The sequence below is a fragment of the Scyliorhinus canicula genome, chromosome 11 (genome assembly GCF_902713615.1).
Source record: "Scyliorhinus canicula chromosome 11, sScyCan1.1, whole genome shotgun sequence".
Classification (NCBI taxonomy): Eukaryota; Metazoa; Chordata; class Chondrichthyes; order Carcharhiniformes; family Scyliorhinidae; genus Scyliorhinus; species Scyliorhinus canicula.
Genome location: NC_052156.1, coordinates 95825537 through 95850744, shown reverse-complemented (window position 1 = coordinate 95850744; position 25208 = coordinate 95825537). Strand labels below are relative to the sequence as shown.

At 44.9% G+C, this 25208-nt stretch overlaps 1 protein-coding gene across 5 annotated transcripts in view; it reads right to left on the bottom strand.

Moving 5' to 3' along the window:
• Positions 1-25208, bottom strand: part of nr2c2 (nuclear receptor subfamily 2, group C, member 2) — a 413970-nt gene that overhangs the window by 318785 nt on the left and 69977 nt on the right. For 4 of the 5 annotated variants that reach the window (XM_038810865.1, XM_038810869.1, XM_038810868.1 and 1 more), the window contains one exon: positions 10108-10245. In XM_038810865.1, the coding sequence (XP_038666793.1) occupies positions 10108-10179 (72 nt within the window). In that variant the 5' untranslated portion in view covers positions 10180-10245. Of the gene's footprint in view, positions 1-10107; positions 10246-11411; positions 11624-25208 lie in introns of all 5 variants that reach the window. The other variant, XM_038810866.1, reaches the window with a different exon arrangement.

The following is a 25208-nucleotide window of genomic DNA, read 5'->3' as shown; positions in this document are numbered from 1 at the left end:
GTCGATGAATGGCAGGTGGAAGTTTAATTTGGATAACTGTGAGGCGATGCATTCTGGTAGATCAAAGGGCAGGACCTACTCATAGAACATAGAACACTACAGCACAGAACAGGCCCTTCGGCCCTCAATGTTGTGCCGAGCCATGATCACCCTACTCAAACCCACGTATCCACCCTATACCCGTAACCCAACAACCCCCCCCCCCCCTTAACCTTACATTTATTAGGACACTACGGGCAATTTAGCATTGCCAATCCACCTAACCCGCACATCTTTGGACTGTGGGAGGAAACCGGAGCACCCGGAGGAAACCCACGCACACAGGGGGAGGACGTGCAGACTCCACACAGTGACCCAGCCGGGAATCGAACCTGGGACCCTGGAGCTGTGAAGCATTTATGCTAACCACCATGCTACCCTGCTGCCATTCTCAGTTAATGGTAGTGAGTTGGAGAGAGTTACAGAACAAAGAGATCTAGGAGGACAGGTTCACAGCCCTTTGAAGGTAGAGTCGCAATGGACAGGGTGGTGAAGAAGGCATTCAGCTGCTAGGTTTTACTGGTCAGAATATCGAATACAGGAGTTGGGACATCTTGCTGAAGTTGTACAAGACAGTGGTAAGACCACACATGGAAAACTGTGTTATGTTCTGGTCACCCTATTATAGGAAGGATATAGTTAAACTAGAAAGAGTGCAGAAGAGATTTACGAGGATGCTACCAGGACTTGATGGCCTGAATTATAAGGAGAGGCTGGATGAATCATAGAATTTACAGTGCAGAAGGAGGCCAGAAAGAGCACCCTACTTAAGCCCACACCTCCACCCTATCCCCGTAACCGAACCTAACCTTTTTGGACACTAATGGCAATTTAGCATGGCCAATCCACCTAACCTGCAGATCTTTGGACTGTGGGAGGAAACCGGAGCACCCGGAGGAAACCCACACAGACATGGGGAAAATGTGCAGACTCCGCACAGGCAGTGACCCAAGTCGGTAATCGAACTTGGGACCCTGGAGCTGTGAAGCAACAGTGCTGACCACTGTGCTACCGTGCCACTGGGATCTTTTTTCCCTGGGTTTAGGGGTGATCTTGTAGAAGTCTATAAAATAATGAGGAGCATAGATAAGGAAGACAGTCGGCATCTTTACCCAAAGGTAGAGGAGTCTAGAACTAAAGGGCATAGGCTTAAGGTGAGAGGGGAGAGATACAAAAGAGACCAGAGGGGACATTTCTTCATACAGAGGGTGTTGAGCATCTGGAACGGGCTGCTAGAGGCAGTGGTAGAGCAGGGTACAATTTTGTCTTTTAAAAAGCAGTTAGACAGTTACATGGCCAGAGTGGGTATAGAGGGATACGTGCCAAAAGCGGGCAAGTGGGACTAGCTTAATGATAGAAACTGGGCAGCATGGACAAGCTGGTCTGAAAGGTCTGTTTCCGTGCTGTAAACATCTATGACTCTATGTATGTATTTGTCAAGATGCTTTTTGAACGCCATTAATGTACTTGCTTCCACAATCTCCCCAGGCAACGCGTCCAGGCACTCACCACGCTCTCTGTATAAAAAAAAAAGCCTTGCACATCTCCTCTAAACTTCGCCCACGGGCATTAAACCTATGCCCCCTGGTGACTGACCCTTCCACTCTGAGAAAGAGTGTCTGTCCATCCACTCTATCCATGCCCCTCATAATCTTGTCAACCTCTTTATCAGGTCACCCCTCAACCTCCATCTTTCCAATGAAAACAGTCCGAGTCTATTCAGCTTCTCCGCATAGCAATCCTCTAAAATCCTGAAGGACCAGTTTTTAAAGAAACTTCTGTTTGTGATATTCTGAGAGAGTTTCCCTTGATGTAAGTGTGTGTGTGTTAGTAAAGTGAGCCAGCTCTCAGGAGTGGGTGTGGATTCCTGCTTTAGTTGGTGACGTGAATTATAGACAGATCCTCTTCAAGTGACGACTGTTTGACTAATACCATGGATAATGTTTGTACTCTCCTGTCTGGGAGGACTACTATCCCGAGTATGGTGAGGGAGTGGGGGCGAGTCTCGACAGACCCGAGTTCCCTCATACCTCAATGTAATAACAGTGTGATATGTTCACCTCACACTCTTCCAGGATTCATGTCATATTCTGGGAAAAATCTTCAGTCATTTTCAAATGCTTTGTTATTTGTTATGGGCAGCACAATAGCACTCTTGCTTCACAGCTCCAGGGTCTCAGGCTCGAATCCCGGCTTGGGTCAGTGTCTGTGTGGAGTCTGCACGTTCTCCTCGTGTCTGCATGGGTTTCCTCCAGGTGCTCCGGTTTCCACCCACAAATCCTGAAAGATGTGCTGTTAGGGAATTTGAACATTCTGAATTCTCCCTCTGTGTACCCGAAAAGGCGCCGGAATGTGGCTCAATTGCAGTGTTAATGTAAGCCTACTTGTGACGATAAAGATTATTATTATTATAGCTAACACCCTCCAGACCAGGCAACATCCTGATAAACCTCCTCTGCACCCTCTCCAAAGCCACCACATCGTTCTGGTAGTGTGACGACCAGAATTGTGCGCAATATTCCAAGAGTGATCTTACCAAGGTTCTATACAACTGCAGCATGCCTTGCCAGTTTTTATATTCGATGCCCCGTCCAATGAAGGCAAACATTCCGTATGCTTTCTTGACTATCTTGTCCACTTGTTTTGCCACTTTCAAATATCTGTGAACCTGCATGCCCAGATATCTCTGACTTTCTATATCCTAAGAGTTTTGCCATTTGCCAATCAGAATTTGCCAATAACCTTCTTCACTATCCACTATGCGAACTTCCTAATTAGACCAGCTACATTTTCTTCCAAATCATTTGCGTATACTACAAACAACAGAGGCCCCAGCACAGATCCCTGTGGAACACCGCTAGTCACAACCTTCCATTCAGAAAAACACCCTTCTATGCCTTCTGTGACCGAGTCAGTTCTGTATCCATCTTACCACCTCACTTCTGATCCAGTGTGATTTCAAAAAGAAATGACTTTCCAAAATCAATAGAAATAACCAAAGGACAAGATTTCCCTTTTTTGAGTTTTTTACTGTAACAAACTAAAATCAACATAAATCAGGCATTATTTAACAGGCAACTAATAAATCAAACAAAGAAAAGGTACTATCTGACACAATCGAGTTAAATATTACCACCCCTTTCACTGCAGACTCCATTGCTGATAGATGCGTAGCACTATAAGAATAAGTCCAAATCTCCCAGCTCTCCAGCAGGCTTTAGGACAGAATTTCTAGGGTCCACTGAAAGTCGTTTCACTCAGCCTGAGTTTTAGAAATCTGACTTCTACCAGCAAGGCCCACCTCATAAATTTCTTATTCCTTAAATCTCCAAATATCCTGTTGGTCCTGTCCCGTACCTTCCAAATAGGAAACTAACTAGCTTTTCTGCTCCACAGAGCAGTATCTGCTTTGTCTTTCTTCCTGTGTCCCAAAAAATAACAGTCCTTTTATTGAGAGTTAATGTGGAAAGTTGTGAAAAGTTGTGAAGTTTGTGAAAAGCTTGATTTCAAGAAGTTTGTTTGAGTTTCACCCTCATGCGAACCAGACCACACGGACATGTCTCCAAGCTGAGGACACTTCCATAATTCCCAATTTTGCCTTTCAAAAGGAGACATTTTAAAACATAACAATCTTAAAAAGTCCAGCTTTCGTAATAGCTCCCCACTAAAGTCACATCCCTCCAGTAACATTTTTGCATCAGGTTCCTTCCAGGATTTTCTGTTGCAGTAAAATCCCATTTGACCACCCACAAATGCTCCACAGGTCACTGGTGGCTTATTTATATCAACTTTGGCATTGGTTATGCTAATCCGAATGAGCCCGACTGGGCTCTCAGCTCTGATGTTCTGGTTGGTTTCCCACAATTGCTGGGCACAAGTGACTGCTCACCTGATAATTACAAAATCACAGAATACTACAGTGCAGAAGAGGCCCTTCGGCCCATCGAGTCTGCACCAACACATGAAAAGCCCCGGCGTGCCCACCTAATCCCACTTGCCAGCACTTGGCCCACTGCCTTGAATGTTAACAGTTAACAATCCAGGCACAGTCAGATGCTCCACAGTGGAGCATTTGTCAACTTCAAAGATTTTCACTCCATCAGGATGCAGCTGGTCTCCAACCATAAAAAAAGTATTTTCTGCAGCAGATTCCCCAGCAGCTATTGTGATGTTGTTGACAGCTTGTGGCAGTCCAAGATCCCTGGACCTGGAAGCAGATTTAAGGGGTGGATGCTAGAGAAAGCAGAAAATGCGGGAGAAACACAACAGTTCAGGTCACTTGGACTGGATTATAAAAGCGGATTTGCAGGCAGGACAGCCTATGCTTGCTGCCTTTGTCTGCACTGCAATTCTACTAGCAGAGGGGGTTAGGTGGATTGGCCATGCTAAATTGCCCGTAGTGTAAGGTTAATGGGGGGATTGTTGGGTTGCGGGTTACGTGGGTTTAAGTGGGGTGATCATGGCTCGGCACAACATTGAGGGCCGAAGGGCCTGTTCTGTGCTGTACTGTTCTAGGGGGAGACATAAGGAGGCTTGCCCACCCGAGAGCCTATGGAGGGCCTCATCCTGCCGCTTGCGAGATTTAACTAATGTCTGGAGAACCCCAAACCAGCCCCAATGCTATCATTGCAAGGATGGGGAATGTCTGGGCCCATCAGAGGGCAGACTTACTCCCCTTCGGTCCCAGACAAATGTTTGAAGTCTGAAGGCTACATTTTTTTATCCTATCATGGGACGTGGGTGTCACTGGCTTGGCCCGCATTAGTTGCCCAACCTAATTACCTTTGAACTGAGTTTCTGGCTCAGCCGAGTCAAGCACATGGCTTATGGGTCTGGAGTCACATGAAGGCCAGACCAGGAAGGATACCAGATTTCCTTCCCCAAAGGATATTAGTGAGCAAGGTGTTTTTTACAGCTATCGATTCTAGTTTCATAGTCATCATTGCTGAGACTAGTTTTCAATTCCAGATTTTCTTAATGGAATTTAAATTCTACTAGCTGCCACTTGCTTTGGCAATTCTCATGTGTGTCTCATCGTCAATGTACATTTTTGAACATGCTGGATAGGTAAGTGGCAGGTTTAGGTCATGGTCTGAAACCTTGGGCTCAAGCTGGTGCTTGCCTGGAGTAGGGTGTACATCTTTGTGATGATGGGAAGGCTGAAGTTATTGCATGCATTGGAGAACATTGCATGTCCAGCTCTGGACTGGCAGCTGGTGCACAGAAAATTGCAAAAAGAGCCCTTGGACACCTTAGTCTTTTCCTGGAGTCATCTCAGATTAAGCATCTAATTTTGAAGACAGGATCACCATCATGGAAAGTATCAGAGAACAGGGCAAGAGAAAAGCGTGCTGAAGAGAGTTTGCATTAGCACACAGTCCTGTTCAACTACACTGATAACTGGGACCAAGTCAAAATCATTGAATTATAGAATGGTTATTTCACAGAAGGAGACCCTTTAGCCAGTCATGTGACAGCTAACTGTGTGAAGGAGAAATTCCTCTGGTGCTACTTCCCTTCCTTCTTCATGTAGCCCTACATGTTTTCCTTTTCAGATCCTTTTGGGAGCATCAGTTCTGGCTCCACGACACTTACAGAAAGCACATTCCAGATCCTAACCATGGAAAAAGCTTTTCCACATGTTGCCATTGTTTTTTTTGTCAAATATCTAAATTCTCTGTCCTCTCCTTCTCCATCCTTTCACCAAGGGTACTGTTTCTCCCTATCAACTCTATCAAGACCTTTCAGGAATCTAAACATTTCAAATTTTCTCTCAACCTTCTCTTTTCCAAGGAAAACAGTCCTAACTTCTCCCATTTTCCTAACTAAGGTTTCTCATCCCTGGGACTATTCCATAAAATCCACAGAATTCCTACGGTGCAGAAAGAGGCTATTCAGCCCATCGAGTGCACAAACCCTCTGAAAGAGCACCTTACCTAGGCCCACTCCCCGCACTATGCTGCAACACCAGTTAATCTGAACATTTTGGACTATGCCTGTGATTTTTTCTGTACTCTGAAATATCTTTACATCCTCCCTAAAGTCACATCCTCTGACACCCAGAACTGGACGGAATACTCCAATTGGGGCTGAATCAGCATTTTATACAAGTTTAACCTAACTTAATTATTTTGTACTCTGTGCCCCTCCTGATAACAGCCACGATTTTGTGAGTTTTATAAGCAACTCTCTTAACCTGTCTTTCACTTTTAATGATTGATGCTCATATATACTTTTACAATCCCAGACCAGACCCCGGCATTTACAATGATACCGGACTGGTACTCAGTTACTTCTTTTAAATTTGTAAAAGTGTGAGAAAAGGATTATTTGCTCCAGGAGTAATTCCATGCAAAATAGGGATATAGAACATAGAACAGTACAGCACAGAACAGGCCCTTCGGCCCTCGATGTTGTGTCGAGCAATGATCACCCTACTCAAACCCACGTATCCACCCTATACCCGTAACCCAACAACCCCCCCCCCCCCCCCCCCCCTTAACCTTACTTTTTTAGGACACTACGGGCAATTTAGCATGGCCAATCCACCTAACCCGCACATCTTTGGACTGTGGGAGGAAACCGGAGCACCCGGAGGAAACCCACGCACACACGGGGAGGACGTGCAGACTCCACACAGACAGTGACCCAGCCGGGAATCGAACCTGGGACCCTGGAGCTGTGAAGCATTTATGCTAACCACCATGCTACCGTGCTGCCAGCTAACTGTGTGAATATGATGTATTAAAACAAACTTTATTATTAACACAACATTAAACTACCTTAACGTTACCATGGCTCATTTAAATATGCATTCGTGGATTCACCTGGGGCCCAGGACTCACCGGGCGCACCTAGGAGACCTCGCCAGGGCGCCGTTTAGTACTGGCCCACACAAACGTGGACCAATCGTAAAGGCACCTGCGGGTGTCTCCCAGGCTATTGCCGATCCCTGGGTGGTCAGGGACAGGGCAAGGTGTCTCCTTCGCACTGGGCACTGCCAGACTGGCACCTTGGTAGTGCCTCCCGGGCACTGCCAAGCTAGCAGTATCATGGTGCACAGGTGCCAGGTTGCCCATGCCAGGGGCCAGGCCATGAGGGCCTTGCCCATAAGAGGTGGAATGAGGGGAGCCCCTTCCCGAGGACCCCAGAAGAAGTACGTTGGTGGGTGAGTCCTAAGGCCAGGGTAGGGGCACTAAGGGTGGCCGAAAGATTAGGGTTTCCTTTAAAAGTGACTGAGCCCAATCCGAAAGCTGAGCTCGTCACTGCAGGAAATGGCTTTGCGGCCTCGACAGGGAGTTCCTTGGCTCAAACAAATTTACCATTGAGCAACAGCGTCTTTCTCAGCGTTGCAAGCACTAGCACCCCACTAATTGCGTCATTCAGCGGATTTTAACTCAAGTTGAATGTATTTAATTATCTACTCCCCAGGAATCATAACAAAAACCAATTAGACCTCTCTTGGTAAACATATACAGTTTACAAATAAGGATGATCTCACTTTTACAACATCTCATTGCATCTTTGTGCAGCTACAAAGTCTGGCTGCCTTTCAAACCAGGATTTAAAAGGAATATTACTGCAGCAGATACATGTAATTCAATATATATCACAATTTCTTACATTCATCACAATGCCCAGGTCCCTCTGCTCCGGCACAGCCTTTAGAATTGCACCCTTTATTTTATATTGTTTTTCTGTGTTCATCCTACCAAAATGAATCACTTCACACTGCTCTGCATTATATTTTATGTGCCACTTGTCCTCTCATTCCACCAACCTCTCTGTTGTTTTGAAGTTCTACATCACCCTCCTCACAGTTTACAATGTCTCCAAGTTTTGCATCATCCGCAAATCTTGAAATGCTGCTCTATACAATGTCTCGGTCAATACTGTCAGAATAATCATGGAGCCCAAACACTGACCCCTCGAGACCTCCACTGTACACCTTCCTCCAGTCCAAGAAACAACCGTTCACCACTACTCTCTGTTTCCTGTCACTCAGCCAATTTCGTATTCATGTTGCTACTGTCCCTTTTATTTCATGAGTTCCAACTTTGCTCACAAGTCTGTTGTTTCACTTTATCGAAAGTCCAATGTGACAACGTGAACCCCATCAACTTTCTCTGCTACCTCATCAAAAAACCCAAGCGAATTAATTAAGCACAATTTACCCGTTACAAATCCATCCTGGCTTTCCTTAATTAAAGGCAAGTGACTATTAATTTCTCCTGAATTATCATTCCCCACCATTGAGTTAAAGGCCTATGGTTGCTGACTTTTATCCAAACAATCTTTACTGAACAAGCGATATCACATTGTAATTCTCCAGTCCTCTTGCACCACAAGGAAGATTGGAAAATTATGGTCAGTGCTTCCACAATTTTCACTCTCGCTTCCCTCAGTATCCTTGGATACATCTCAGCAAGTCCTGGTGCCCGATCAACTTGAAGTGCAGACAACCTATCCAATATCATATCCTTAGTAATTTTAAACCCATCAAGTTTCTGAATTATTTCCTCTTTCACCTGGGCAGCACTTTTATCCTCAATGAAGGCAGATGCAAAACATTAATTTAATACCACAACCATGACTCCAAACGTAAATCTCCTTTTTGGTCCCTAATCAGCCTCACTCTCGTCATGCCACCCTTTAAATACCTGTATGCCTATAGAAGACTTTTAAATTCCCTTTTGTGTTCGCTGTCAGTTTTCTCATACTCCATCTTTGCTTATCTTATTTGTTTTATCATTTCTTTGATCCTTCCATGTTCAGCCTGGTTCTCGGACATATTACCCACTTGGCATCTGTCATAAGCACACTTTTTCTGCTTCACCTTAATCTCTATCTCTTTCATCATTCAAGGGGCTTTAGACTTGTTTGCCCGACCATTCCTCTTCATGAAAATAAACCTTGACTGCACTTGAACTATCTCTTATTGAAGGGGAAATTCTTCAATCACAGTTTTGCATGATAATCTTTGATTACAAATTATCAGGGTCAGCACTATTTTTACCCCAGTCTGGGGCTTCTGGACTACTCTTTGTTCCAACCAAAGTCTTATGATCCAATGATCACTGTCTCCTAAATGTTTTAATACTGACACTTGGTCCACTTCGCATAGCTCATTCCCAAGAACCAGTGTCTCCTTCATTGTTGGATTGGAAACATACAGCTGTTAAAGAAATGTTCCTGAATCATAGAATTTGCAGTGCAGGAGGCCATTCGGCCCATCGAGTCTGCACCAGCTCTTGGAAAGAGCACCCTACCCAAGGTCAACACCTCCACCTTATCCCCATAACCCAGTAACCCCACCTAACAGGTGCAATTTTGCAATTTTGGACACTAAGGGCAATTTATCATAGCCAATCCACCTAACATGCACATCTTTGGACTGTGGGAGGAAACTGGAGCACCCGGAGGAAACTGGAGCACACACGGGGAGGATGTGCAGACTCCACACAGACAGTGACCCAAGCTGGAATCGAACCTGGGACCCTGGAGCTGTGAAGCAATTGTGCTATCCACAAGGCTACCGTGCTGCCCACACTCTAGTAACTCTTGTCCCTTGCAGCTACACTACTACTATCAGAGCCTGCACTCAAATAATTGAGGCCCCCAATTAGAATTATGAAGCAGCCGGTTGAGGAGATGGGATGGTCAATGCGCTCCCTGTGATCAGCCCCATCAGTGTGATGAGCCGCACGATCGCAGCAGATCACGTGGACTGGGCGCCCACCACCCAGGAGTGGCGGACCAGGTGGAACGAGCGGCGGAGCACGTGGACCGGATGCCAGATCACCCAGACCAGACACTGGATCACCCAGACTGAGCGGCAGATCATGTGGACCAGGCGGCAAATCATGTGCACCGGGTGGCAGATCCCTCGACCAGGCAGCAGATCACCCAGAATTGTTCACATTTCAGTTCAATTTTTAAACACATTTCCCAAGGAGGAATCCCCTCTTCAAACATCAACACTGTTAATTTAGTTACCCAGAAAGAGAGCGAATTTTGTTCACATATTATGGCACTCATCTGAATACCATGGATTATGCTGCCACATACCTGGATTCTTTGAGGGGAGGATACCGGAGATTCAGTGGAGATTATCTGGATTTTCTGAGGAGGACTGGTCATCACCGGTGATCCTGGCAGTGTGGCCTGAACCACAGTACTAGTGACTTGAGCATGAACTTCTGTGGTCTATAAAACAATAGTTCAAAATAAACACATTAAAGGATATTTATGAGATAAATGTGAATGTGGAGTCCCAGATCCCAGGCAGATTTCCTTCCCGAAAGGACATTAATGCAGTAGGCAGGTTTTTACAGCAGTCTGGTTGCCTCATGGCAACCTGGTATACGGAGTTCAATCAAGCCTTATTTATTCATGAATTAAATTGTCCAGCTGCCATGGTGGGATTTGAATTTATGTATCCAGGTCATTAGTCCAAGCCTCTGTTACTAGCTCAGGAATATATTTACATGCTACTTTATCCCAAACAGAACCTGCAGCCAACACCCAGACTACCATCCCAACATAAATTCCACCAGACATTGGTAACAATACACCAGTAGTACTCCAACCCACGTCATTGGTGGCATTACAACAGCAAGGCCAGCATACACAGATATGCACAGCATACACGTTCCAAAATAAACAACAGTATTCATAACTGATTCCATCCAAAGATAAAATTCAGCATATTTTGGAAAAATTGCACCAATTCACATTCCTGCATAAATAATCGCAATATCTCAACATTCACTCTGACTGATACAGTTTATAATGCAGCAACAAAAAGTTCAAGAAAACACGGATGATGGAACCCCAATACAAACAGCAGCAAACACAGATAGGAAACATTCGGCCAGGCATGTCTGTGCCGGTACTCTGCAATAGCAACTCAACTCAGCCCACTTCGCCCGTCTTTCTCTCGCAGCCCTACAAATTTTCTTCTTCATAAATATAATAGAATACAGAACATACAGTGCCATTCGGCCCATCGAGTCTGCACCGACCCACTTAAGCTCCCACTTCCACCCTATCTCCGTAACCCAAGGTCCCACGGAATCAATTTGTAAATTCGTCTGTGGGCTTAGAATGTCTGAATTCTCCTTTATAAGCATATAGATCGGGGTTGTTATGGGCATATATCAAGCAATTTTCAATATATAATGTTTTATATCTTTGTGCAATTTGGCTACCAAGATATATTTTTAATTCTTTTATCAGTATTTTCTATTCCTTGATGACAATGAATATCATGATATTAAGAAATCAGATGGTTACGATCTAGGGTTGGTACCATGTATTGTTCGTCTTTAAGAACTAGTACGTCCTTGACTTCTAGCTTGTTTTTCACTTACTTGATGATGGGAATGGACTTGATCCTTCTCCAATCTTTTTCAAATTAGCAACTTGGCTTTTGGATTGAATAAAATCCACTTATTTCCTCGATCATTCGGGGTTCCCAAGCAATGGTTTCCAGAAAGATTGCAGCACAGGAGGATGCCATTTGGCCCATCTTGTCCATGCCAGCCCGAGGACACCCAGGTGCCATCTGCTCTTATATTGCCTGCTGGGGAAGATCAATGGTGAGCCTTTACTTTACTTACCCCATATTCTTTGCCTTGGGCTTTCTCGATTATATATTTTAATAATAGGGTTGACGGAATGACTCTACCTTCAGCGGAAACAAATCCTCTAGCTTCCCATATCGGCAATCAGGATATTACACACATACATGCTATCTGAATAAATGTCAAGTGGTAGAGGGAAATATTCCAGGTAGCTACGTGTGCTCCTGAGGGTTTACTTTTAATCCCAAGAAGACGCGAATGCCAAGCAATTCATCTTGGAGATCTATGTGTTTCTCTCTGACTTTGGTTTGGAGGAGGTCGTCTACGTATTGAATTTGGGCTTGGAGAAATTCGGAAGTCCTTTCACTAATCTTTGGTGAAATGTGGAGGGGACATTGTGAAATCTCTGCGGCAAACATGTCCAGGTGCACTGTTAAGCCTGGAAGGTGAAGGCAATGGAAGTTATTGGCACTTCCACTTTAAGGAATGGACCAAAATCCATGCCTAGAAAAGTAAAATATCGGGCTTGGGGTTTTATCAAAATCTCAGGACTGGTCACAACCGTCGGGGCGGTCAGAAGGGTTGTTTTATTCAATTCTCAATAGTTCAGCAGCAGGATCCATCCGGCTTCTTTACTGGTCATGTGGGCAAATTAAATGAGAAGGATTTTAATTGGGGGAGGGAAAATTATACTGCCATTAGACAGGAGCTGGGGAGCATAAAGTGAGAACAATTGTTCTTGGGGAAATGCACAACAGGAATGTAGGGGTTGTTTAAGGAGCACTTGCTGCGAGTGCTGGATAGTTTTGTCCCACTGAGACAAGGAAGGAATGGTACGGTGAAGTAGCCTTGAATGACAAGAGAAGTGGAGCTTCTAGCCAAGAGGAAGAAGGAAGTTTACATAAGGTTGAGGAAACAAGAATCTGACTCAGCTCATTAGGGTTACAAGGTAGCCAAGAAGGAACTCAAAAATGGACTGAGGAAAGCTTGAAGGGGGAATGATCGAGGAAATAAGTGGATTTTATTCAATCCAAAAGCCAAGTTGCTAATTTGAAAAAGATTGGAGAAGGATCAAGTCCATTCCCATCATCAAGTAAGTGAAAAACAAGCTTGATGACAGTGAATATCATGATATTAAGAAATCAGGTGGTTACGATCTAGGGTTGGTACCACATTGATGAAGGTCGGGCAGTGGATGTGATGTATATAGATTTCAGTAAGGCATTTGATAAGGTCCCCCATGGTAGGCTCATTCAGAAAGTTAGGGGGCATGGGATACAGGGTAATTTGGCTTTCTGGATACAGAATTGGCTGGCCAAAGGAAGACAGCAAGTGGTAGTGGGTGGAAAGTATTCCACCTGGAGGTCGGTGACCAGTGGAGTACCGCAAGAATATTCTTGGAGCTCTGCTCTTTGTGGTTTTTATAAATGACTTGGATGAGGAAGTGGAAGTGTGGGTTAGTAAGTTTCCTGATGACACGAAGGTTGGGGGAGTTGGAGATAGTGTTGAGGGTTGTTGCAGGTTACAACAGGACATTGAAAGGGTGCAGAGCTGGGCTGAGAGGTGGCAGGTGGAGTTCAACCTTGATAAATGTGAATGGATTCATTTTGGAAGGTCGAATTTGAATGCTGAATACAAGATTAAAGGCAGGATTCTTGGAAGTGTGGAGGAACAGAGGGATCATGGGTCCACGTACATAGATCCCTCAAAGTTGCCACCCAGGTTGATAGGGTTGTTAAGAAGGCATATGGTTTGTTGGCTTTCATTAACAGGGGGATTGAGTTTAAGAGCCGTGGGGTTTTGCTGCAGCTTTATAAAACCCTGGTTCGACCACACTTGGAATACTGTGTCCAGAACTGGTCGCCTCATTATAGGAAGGATGTGGATGCTTTGGAGAGGGAACAGAGGTGATTTACCAGGATGCTGCCTGGACTGGAGGGCATGTCTTATGAAGAAAGGTTGAGAGAGCTAGGGATATTCTCACCTAAGCAAAGAAGGCAGAGAGGTGACTTGATAGAGGTGTACAAGGTGATGAGAGGCATGGATAGAGTGGATAGCCAGAGACTTTTCCCCAGGGTGGAAATGGCTGTCACCAGGGGATATACGTTTAAGGTGTTTGGAGGAAGGTAGAGGGGAGATGTCAGAGATAGGTTCTTTACACAGAGTGGTGGGTAGGTGGAATGCACTTCCAGCAGAGGTGGTGGAGTCAGAGTCATTAGGGACATTTAAGCAACTCATAGACAGGCACATGGAGAGCCGTAAATTGAAGGGGTGTAGGTTAGGTTGATCTTAGATTAGGATAAATGGTCGTCATAACATCGTGGGCTGAAGGGCCTGTACTGTGCTGTACTGTTTTATGTTCTATTTGTTGAGGCTACGGGTCGTAGGACTCCTTGTTCTAATATGCTGACATTCTGCAATGTCTTTCAACACATTTCCTTCTGCTTGTTTGGGAAACCCATACTGGTTCTGTGGCTTGGAGTCTAGCCCCTCTCTAGCGATCTCTCCTGACATTCTGCCACAATCATATTTATGTTGGACAAAAGCTGACTCTCTATTCCAGAGTACATGTTGCACCTCCGGATCCCCTAATATTTTATCGGGCTAAACCCACAGTTCGCCCACGGTACAAATTCTGTCCGTATATTTTCCCACTGGTATCTCGCGTACTGTTTCGACTTCTCCATCAATTTGCCAAATACAACAATTTACTCGGTCAAAGGATAAATTGCACTCTCTCTAGGTCAGAGCCTAGAGTGAGTTCAGCTCCTGGGGATAAATCGTTCATAATTAATCACAACGGCAGAACAATACAAAATAGTTCCCCCAGTCTAAACGGGTCAGTTATTCTATCTTTTACAAATAGCCAGTGAAACTGCTCAACACGATATTTCTTTGAGTGCGCCTTTCAATTCGGGGTAGTCTGCTGGTGTTAAGGGTGGTGCGGGTGCTCCAGTATCCCAAAGGAATTCGCTGGATGGCCTCCTACCCAACCATTCACTTGAGAAAGGGGGGGGGATTGAGTCGGGAGAGTGCACACCTCCAAACTCCGGCCAATCTTCATTAGTACTTACTAATGCCATTTCTGCTCCACCAGGCCTCTCCAACGGCTGGGGAGATCTTAGAGAACCATGTGCTTAACACTGGTTGTTAGACGCTGGTCCTGGTCCAGTCGGTGGCACGGGATTTCCCCTGGCTGGGGGTCACCCACAGCCTGTATCTGGTCTCATATTTATGTGTGGCATCAAAAAAAAAACCAATCTCATCCATCACTGACGTTGCTTTCTGACTCCTGCTGAGTACTATAAGCACAGATCATCCCTTCCCCAACAACTGGTGCCATAACCAACCAATCTCTTTTCGACATTTAGAACGGTCAGCAGAGCCATTTGGTGTAAAAATTTTAAGGGCTGCCTGCAAGTTATCACATTTAAATTCTAGTGACTTAATCTGTTTATTCTACCCGCCTAACTCCTGCTGCGTCCGATCTCGCTCAGGGCTTTATCACAATGCTGTTGGAACTGATTCAAATGTATCATATTCATCTCACTTGCACAACCAGCATGATTGCAGGATTCCATAGCTTCATCATTTAACCTTTAATTTACGCTTCCAATAGTTCAATTTCCTCATCTTTACTTTTCAGTTCTCTATCAATGGTCAAATTCAGCTCATCTACGCTATCTTTTGATTTATGCTTTAACAACTCAATTTCTTTTTTCTTACTCTTTAACTCTTCATCTCTAGTCTCAACTCTTCTGCTTAAGCTCTACAGGCTGTGATCGCTATTTCTTTTGCTAGTTTGGAAGCCTTTGTTCACTTTGACTTTCGGGTCTGTTCCTAATACTGCTGACCTAAGATTCCTGATTCCCCCTCACTCAAGCAGGGCAATTTGGCTGCCAAATATGCTACTAATTCTTTCTTCCAGTCTTCCCTCCCTGGATTTAACTTCTGCACAATCTTTACTTTTGTGTGACATAGAACATAGAACGATACAGCGCAGTACAGGCCCTTCGGCCCTCGATGTTGCACCGATGTTGCAACAATGTTGACAAATGTGAGGTTATCCATTTTGGTAGGAATAACAGCAAACGGGATTATTATTTAAACGATAAAATATTAAAGCATGCCGCTGTTCAGAGAGACTTGGGTGTGCTAGTGCATGAGTCACAGAAGGTTGGTTTACAAGTGCAACAGGTGATTAAGAAGGCAAATGGAATTTTGTCCTTCATTGCTAGAGGGATGGAGTTTAAGACTAGGGAGGTTATGTTGCAATTGTATAAGGTGTTAGTGCGGCCACACCTGGAGTATTGTGTTCAGTTTTGGTCTCCTTACTTGAGAAAGGACGTACTGGCGCTGGAGGGTGTGCAGAGGAGATTCACTAGGTTAATCCCAGAGCTGAAGGGGTTGGATTATGAGGAGAGGTTGAGTAGACTGGGACTGTACTCGTTGGAATTTAGAAGGATGAGGGGGGATCTTATAGAAACATTTAAAATTATGAAGGGAATAGATAGGATAGATGCGGGCAGGTTGTTTCCACTGGCGGGTGACAGCAGAACTAGGGGGCATAGCCTCAAAATAAGGGGAAGTAGATTTAGAACTGAGTTTAGGAGGAACTTCTTCACCCAAAGGGTTGTGAATCTATGGAATTCCTTGCCCAGTGAAGCAGTTGAGGCTCCTTCATTACATGTTTTGAAGGTAAAGATAGATAGTTTTTTGAAGAATAAAGGGATTAAGGGTTATGGTGTTCGGGCCGGAAAGTGGAGCTGAGTCCACAAAAGATCAGCCATGATCTAATTGAATGGCGGAGCAGGCTCGAGGGGCCAGATGGCCTACTCCTGCTCCTAGTTCTTATGTTCTTATGTTCTTATGACATGGAAAAAACTAAAGGCCATCTAACCTACACTATGCCCTTATCATCCATATGCTTATCCAATAAATTTTTAAATGCCCTCAATGTTGGCGAGTTCACTACTGTTGCAGGTAGGGCATTCCACGGCCTCACCACTCTTTGCGTAAAAAACCCACCTCTGACCTCTGTCCTATATCTATTACCCCTCAATTTAAGGCTATGTCCCCTCGTGCTAGCCACCTCCATCCGCGGGAGAAGGCTCTCGCTGTCCACCCTATCTAACCCTCTGATCATTTTGTATGCCTCTATTAAGTCACCTCTTAACCTTCTTCTCTCTAACAAAAACAACCTCAAGTCCATCAGCCTTTCCTCATAAGGTTTTCCCTCCATACCAGGCAACATCCTGGTAAATCTCCTCTGCACCTGTTCCAAAGCTTCCACGTCCTTCCTATAATGAGGCGACCTGAACTGTACGCAATACTCCAAATGCGGCCGTACTAGAGTTTTGTACAACTGCAACATGACCTCATGGCTCCGGAACTCAATCCCTCTACCAATAAAGCCCAACACACCATAGGCCTTCTTCACAACCCTATCAACCTGGGTGGCAACTTTCAGGGATCTATGTACATGGACACCGAGATCCCTCTGCTCATCCACACTACCAAGAATTTTACCATTAGCCAAATATTCCGCATTCCTGTTATTCTTTCCAAAGTGAATCACCTCACACTTCTCCACATTAAACTCCATTTGCCACCTCTCAGCCCAGCTCTGCAGCTTATCTATGTCCCTCTGTAACCTGCAACATCCTTCTGCACTGTCTACAACTCCACCGACTTTAGTGTTGTCTGCAAATTTACTCACCCATCCTTCTGCGCCCTCCTCTAGGTCATTTATAAAAATGACAAACAGCAACGGCCCCAGAACAGATCCTTGTGGTACGCCACTCGTAACTGAACTCCATTCTGAACATTTCCCATCAACCACCACTCTCTGTCTTCTTTCAACTAGCCAATTTCTGATCCACATCTCTAAATCACCCTCAATCCCCAGCCTCTGTATTTTCTGCAATAGCCGACCGTGGGGAACCTTATCAAACCTTAGGAGGAACTTCTTCACCCAAAGGGTTGTGAATCTATGGAATTCCTTGCCCAGTGAAGCAGTTGAGGCTCCTTCATTACATGTTTTTAAGGTAAAGATAGATAGTTTTTTGAAGAATAAAGGGATTAAGAGTTATGGTGTTCGGGCCGGAAAGTGGAGCTGAGTCCACAAAAGATCAGCCATGATCTAATTGAATGGCGGAGCAGGCTCGAGGGGCCAGATGGCCTACTCCTGCTCCTAGTTCTTATAAACGCTTTACTGAAATCCATATACACCATATCAACTGCTCTACCCTCATCTACCTGTTCAGTCACCTTCTCAAAGAACTCGATAAGGTTTGTGAGGCATGACCTACCCTTCACAAAACCATGCTGACTATCCCTAATCATATTATTCCTATCTAGATGATTATAAATCGTATCTTTTATAATCCTCTCCAAGACTTTACCCACCACAGACGTTAGGCTCACCGGCCTATAGTTACCGGGGTTATCTCTACTCCCTTTCTTGAACAAAGGGACCACATTTGCTATCCTCCAGTCCTCTGGCGCTATTCCTGTAGCCAATGATGACCTAAAAATCAAAGCCAAAGGCTCAGCAATCTCTTCCCTGGCTTCCCAGAGAATCCTAGGATAAATCCCATCAGGCCCCGGGGACTTATCTATTTTCACCTTGTCCAGAATTGCCAACACTTCTTCCCTACGCACCTCAATGCCATTTATTCTAATAGCCTGGGTCTCAGCATTCTCCTCCACAATATTATCTTTTTCCTGAGTGAATACTGACAAAAAGTATTCATTTAGTATCTCGCTTATCTCCTCAGCCTCCACACACAACTTCCCACCACTGTCCTTGACTGGCCCTACTCTTACCCTAGCCATTCTTTTATTCCTGACATACCTATAGAAAGCTTTTGGGTTTTCCTTGATCTTACCTGCCAAAGACTTCTCATGTCCCCTCCTTGCTCGTCTTAGCTCTCTCTTTAGATCCTTCCTCGCTTCCCTGTAACTATCAAGCGCCCCAACTGAAACTTCACGCCTCATCTTCACATAGGCCTCCTTCTTCCTCTTAACAAGAGATTCCACTTCTTTGGTAAACCACGGTTCCCTCGCTCTACCCTTTCCTCCCTGTTTGACTGGTACGTACTGATCAAGAACACGCAATAGTTGTTCCTTGAACAAGCGCCACATATCCAGTGTGCCCAACCCTTGCAGCCTACTTCTCCAACCTACACATCCTAAGTCATGTCTAATGGCAACATAATTGCCCTTCCCCCAGCTATAACTCTTGCCCTGCGGGGTATACTTATCCCTTTCCATCACTAATGTAAAGGGGCCTCACGGTAGCATGGTGGTTAGCATCAATGCTTCACAGCTCCAGGGTCCCAGGTTCGATTCCCGGCTGGGTCACTGTCTGTGTGGAGTCTGCACGTCCTCCCCGTGTGCGCGTGGGTTTCCTCCGGGTGCTCCGGTTTCCTCCCACAGTCCAAAGATGTGCGGGTTAGGTGGATTGGCCATGCTAAATTGCCCGTAGTGTATGGTTAATGGGGGGATTGTTGGGTTACGGGTATACGGGTAACGTGGGTTTAAGTGGGGTGATCATTGTTCGGCACAACATCGAGGGCCGAAGGGCCTGTTCTGTGCTGTACTGTTCTATGTTCTATGTCACCGAATTGTGGTCACTGTCTCCAAAGTGTTCACCTACCTCCAGATCTAACACCTGGCCTGGTTCATTACCCAAAACCAAATCCAATGTGGCCTCACCTCTTGTTGGCCTGTCAACATATTGTCTCAGAAAACCCTCCTGCACACATTGTACAAAGAACGACCCATCCAATGTACTCGAACTATATCTTTTCCAGTCAATATTAGGAAAGTTAAAGTCTCCCATAACAACTACCCTGTTACTTTCGCTCTTTTCCAGAATCATCTTCGCCATCCTTTCCTCTACATCTCTAGAACTATTAGGTGGCCTATAGAAAACTCCCAGCAGTGTGACCTCTCCTTTCCTGTTTCTAACCTCAGCCCATACTACCTCGGAAGAAGAGTCCCCATCTTGCATCCTTTCTGGCACCGTAATACTGTCCTTGATTAGCAGCGCCACACCTCCCCCTCTTTTGCCCCCTTCTCTGACCTTACTAAAACACCTAAACCCCGGAACCTGCAACAACCATTCCTGTCCCTGCTCTATCCATGTCTCTGAAATGGCCACAACATCGAAGTCCCAGGTACCAACCCATGCTGCCAGTTCCCCTACCTTATTTCGTATACTCCTGGCATTGAAGTAGACACACTTCAAACCACCGACCTGAACACTGGCTCCCTCCTGCGAAGTCAAATCTGTGCTCCTGACCTCTCTACTCTCAATCTCCCGTACATGTCAATGGTTGAGCACCTGTATATGTCGTAATGCAACCACTTTTATTTTTTACAAGGGCTGTAATGCGACCACTGTACAAACATTTTCAGGTCCCACCTAGACTCAGCAGAAATGCTGCCTCTCCTGGACTAGGGTCACAACTGACACGTCACACAAACTACTTATACAAGTAATTTTGAATCAAGTTTACTTCATTTGGATCAAATGTATCACACAGACCCAGCACCAATCCCTGAGGCACACCGCTGGTCACAGGCCTCTAGTTTGAAAAACAACCCTCCACAACCACCTTTTGGCTTCAGTTGCCACGCCAATTTTGTATCCAATTGGCTACCTCACCCTGAATTCCGTGGAGATTTAACATTTTGCAACAACCTACCATGCGTTACCTTGTCAAAGGCCTTGCTAAAGTCCATGTGGACAACGTCGACTGCACTGCCCTCATCTACCTTCTTGGTTACCCCTTCAAAAGACACAATCAAATTTGTGAGACATGGCTTTCCCCTTACAAGCCATGCTGACTTTTCCGAATTAGCCCTTGCCTGAATAAATGACTGCAGATCCTGTCCCTCAGAATATTTTCCTTAGTGTGGCTAGAAATCATTTTGGTGACACTAGAAACCAATTAAGTTTAAAATCCAGTCAAGCTGGGCTCAGGTGAAAAGAAAATCTTAAGGAAGGCAGGCCTGAGGGCCCAGATTAATTAAAGTTAAAGTGACTTTCCAGAGGAAATCCTACTGTCTGGGAGTACTGACTGAATGTTATTGCCAGAAGATCATTCCTGACACTACACTGGCGGCTTTGATCATTAAGCTTCCTAGGAGGACAGTCTGCTGCATAGACTTTAATATCGGAAGCAAGCATTCTCTTCTTTCATTTTGCCTTTAAACCTTTATCATTTTCACCCCTTTCGCCTTTTCTCTGTGTGTCTGTCTTGTGTGCTTGGGCAGAGGATGAAACGGTAAAAGGGGGTAGTAGATTATCTAGCCGTTATTCCGTTTTTCTTACTGCATATTTCAACAAGTGAAGTCCAACAACCTTACCTTGAAATTCAACAGCTTGTTGCATTCCCCATCATCAATAACCTGGGTTACCACTGGCCAGAGACTGAATTGGACCAACCACATAAATATTTTGACAAGAGCAGGTCAGAAGTTGAGTATTCTGATTAGTAACTCACCTCCTGACTCGCCAAACGTCCCGCCATCCACAAGGAACAAATCAGGAGTGTGATGGAATACTCTCTACTTGTCAGATGCTTCAAATTAAAACAGGACTGATAAATAATTTACATTCCCACAACCGAACAGTTGAAATATTACCCTCAGTGCATTTGGGTTCATGCTATCTGCTGGGTATCTGATGAAGGGCAAGGCAAGGCTGGGCTGTGAATTTCTCCTGCTCAACAGAATGTCAACACTCATCATGCAGACTCGCACATGAAGAATGGTCAGTTGGGTGAACTGTTGGGAGAGTGACTGGTTCAGTATAACTGTATTCAATAACTCAGGATAAGAGGGAGAGATAAGAACATTGGAGCAAAATTGTTTTAAATTTCCACTGTAATGCTGAAAGCTTTTTTTAAACAGTTATTCAGGTTAATAAAAAGCCACAATAAGACAATTTACTGCAAAATATTGTTCAATCAATGCCGCAGTAAAATGGAGTATCCTGCTGCAATAACAGCTCCTGTTGCTTCAGCTGTCAGCCACCTCTGGAATTAGTTGACAGGATAATATAGAGCAATAAAAACATTTTCTGTAAGATCATGGACACACATTGGCATACTGTAAATATTGCAGCCTGTGACCTTTGCCCACATCTCTCTCACCATTTGCTTTAAGGCCTGCATGTTCTGACAATCACCTTTATGTCTGTGTTACTACGTAGAAGCTTCCTATTGAAACTATTCAGAGGTTACTCACAGTGTCAAATCCTTCTTGCAACTTTTGCATTATCCTGCAACTGCTTCCTGATGGTGGGAAGGATCAGTGACCTAAGTATTTAAAAACCTTCTTCTGACTATTCAGATGTATAAATTCACAAAACAGACAAGAATGTCAAATATGCCCTTAGTGACCCTGCTCCTGTGAAGGTCAAGTACACTCTCACATATGGTTACCAAGGTAGCAAAATCGACAACTCCTGCTGTTTTGCCAGCTGCTGAAGCAATTTACCTATTTACTGGATTTGGAGACCATTGCTGTAACAGCACCTTTTGAAAGGGCGTAGTGTAGAAAAGGAGTTTGATTGCTCTGATGATGTCAATTTGTTATTTCTCTTATTACAAATTTATTATTATTTAAAGGTCCTTGCACACCACAGCATAAGTTCCCTCGAGAAAAAAAATGCTCTTTCAAAACAACTTGGCCTCTGTGAATGAAATATGTCCTGATCGGATATAGAGCAACAGGTTGTCAGAATCGCATAAAAATCTCTGGGATAGCTATTAACTGGAACATAATAGCAGTAGAAAAATAACCTAATTAATATCAAGATAAAAACAGGTTTCATATATATTGAGATAATAGGGGCAATGCTACAGAGCACCTAATAGTAAAACAGTGGGATGTAATGGGGCTCGAGTGAGACAAGGTGCTAGTACTATCTTAGGTATTTGTTGCAGGTCGTTTTTCTCAAGTTATAATTTAGATTAGCAGTCAGACTATGACTGTTGATCAAATGAAAGTGAATCAAGTTAATCAATGTAGTGGTAAGATAACTTTACAGTTGCCCTTGGGTGAGAGTTATCAGCTATCTTAAAATTGGCAGGTTATTCTACCACAGAGTACAATGATGTCCAACTGTGACAGGGTATAATAACTGAGTTAGGAACTTCATGGAATCATAGAATTTACAAGGCAGTAGGCAGCCATTTGGCCCATCTAGTCTGCACCGGCCTATGGAAAGAGCACCCTACCCAAGCCCACAACTCCACCCTATCCCCATAACCCAGTAACCCCACACCACCTTTTGGACACTAAGGACAATTTAGCATGGCCAATCCACCTAACCTAATAATAATGATCGCTTATTGTCACAAGTAGGCTTCAATGAAGTTACTGTGAAAAGCCCCTAGTCGCCACATTCCGGCGCCTGTTCGTGGAGGCCGATACGGGAATTAAACCTGCGCTGCTGCCTTGTTCTGCATTACAAGCCAGCTATTTACTCCACTGTGCGAAACCAGCCCCTACCTGCACATCTTTGGACTGTGGGAGGAAACCGGAGCACCCCGAGGAAACCCATGCAGACTTGGGGAGAATGTGCAGACTCGGCGTAGCGACTCAAGCCGGGAATTGAACCTGGGACCCTGGAGCTGTGAAGCAACTGTGCTAACCACTGTACTACCATGCTGCCCTTGATGGTGGGAATTCAATGCAAAGGTGGAAGGGGGTTCTGCTTTTTATTATTAATAATAATAATAATAATAATCTTTATTAGTGTTACAAGTAGGCTTACATTAACACAACAGTGAAAATCCCCAAGTTGCCACACTGGCCACCTGTTCGGGTACACTGAGGGAGAATTCAGAATGTCTAATTCACCTAACAAGCAAGGCCTTAGGGATTTGTGGGAGGAAACCGGAGCACCCAGAGGAAACCCAGGCAGACATGGGGAGAATGTGCAAGCTCCGCACAGACAGTGACCCAAGCTTGGAATCAAACCTTGGTCCCTGGCGCTGTGAAGAGTGCTAACCACTGTGCTATTATATCTTTTTATATTTTTTTCAGCCTTCAGAAGTTGATGAGTGTTTAAAGCTTTAATGAAGTGAGCAGGGACGCGATCGTTTGGTGAGGTTTTAAAATGTTATCCCCCTAAATTCAAACACTAGTTTACGCTGCCATTGGGAAGGCACAAGTAAGACCATAAGACATAGGAGCAGAATTAGGCCACTCGGCCCATCAAGTCTGCTCCGCCATTCAATCATGGCTCATTTTTCTCATTCCCATTCTCCTGCCTTCTCCCCATAACCCCTGATCCCCATATTGATCAAAAACCTATCTATCTCTGTCTTAAAGACACTCAGTGATTTGGCCTCCACAGCCTTCTGCGGCAAAGAGTTCCACAGATTCACCACCCTCTGGCTGAAGAAATTCCTCCTCATCTCTATTTTAAAGGATCGTCCCTTTAGGCTGAGATGGTGTCCTCTAGTTCTAGTTTTTCCTACAAGTGGAAACATCCTCTCCACTACACTCTGTTCAGGCCTCGCAGTATTTTGTAAGTTTCAATAAGATCCCCTCTTGGTACAATTGCAGACAACAGTTGAGTGATATTTCCAAAATGGAAACCCAATTCATTGAATTAAGCACAATAGGGATAGTGGAGAAGGTGATGTGTTGCAGCTGTAAAATGTGGAAAAGAGTAGACACCAGTATGATGCACAGCAACCATATCTCTAGTAAGCTTCTGCAGCTCGAAGAACTTTGCCTCAAAGTTGATGAGCTGAAGTCCGAGCTTCAGACTCTTCAATGCATCAGCGAGGGGTGGGAGTTAACTGGGCACTTTATTCCAGGATGCAGTGACAAACCTGAAGTTAAGTACTTCAGATTAATCTTGTGATTAGGGACAAGAATATGTGATTTAGAGGCAGACAGGAACAAGGTAGCAATTAATGATTATTTGCAATAATCCAACAGGTTTGAGGACTTTGCAACTTGTGTGGATGAAAGTAGGTGCTACATGGAGGACGAACAAACTGGCAATGGCACCATGGTGCAGATGGCCATTCAAGTGGGGGAATAATAAGGAATGTTGCTGCAGTAGGGGGCAGTATGTTTGATTGTGAAGAACAGTATCTATTCTATTCGCTATGAGAGTTCCAAAGGCTGCGCTCCTTGCCCAGTGCAATGGTCAAAGATGCCGTAAAAACGCTGGTGTTGCATTCTCCAGTTTCCATCAAAAAATAAAAGGCAATTCACCTACCTTCTGGGGACTAGCAGGTACTCGGAGTGCTTCAAGCATCTTTGGCTGTGGATACGGGCCCCCGCACTTCCGGTTTCCGAGTCCGAGCATGCACACGGCAGCGGCCTCCAGCGGCCACGCAGAGCATCATGGCAGACTCGGACCGCAGACCAATATGAACAGTCTAGGCACCCCCCCGATCGTCCGCACGCCACTGAATCAACCCGGCCCAATTGCTGCCCCAGCCGCCCATAAGGCCCCGCAGTTCTCGATCCTCCCGCCCCCCCCCCCCACCAGGGCGACCGCGGACTGAGTCCACAGCCGCAGGCACGAGAGTTTCGACCGGC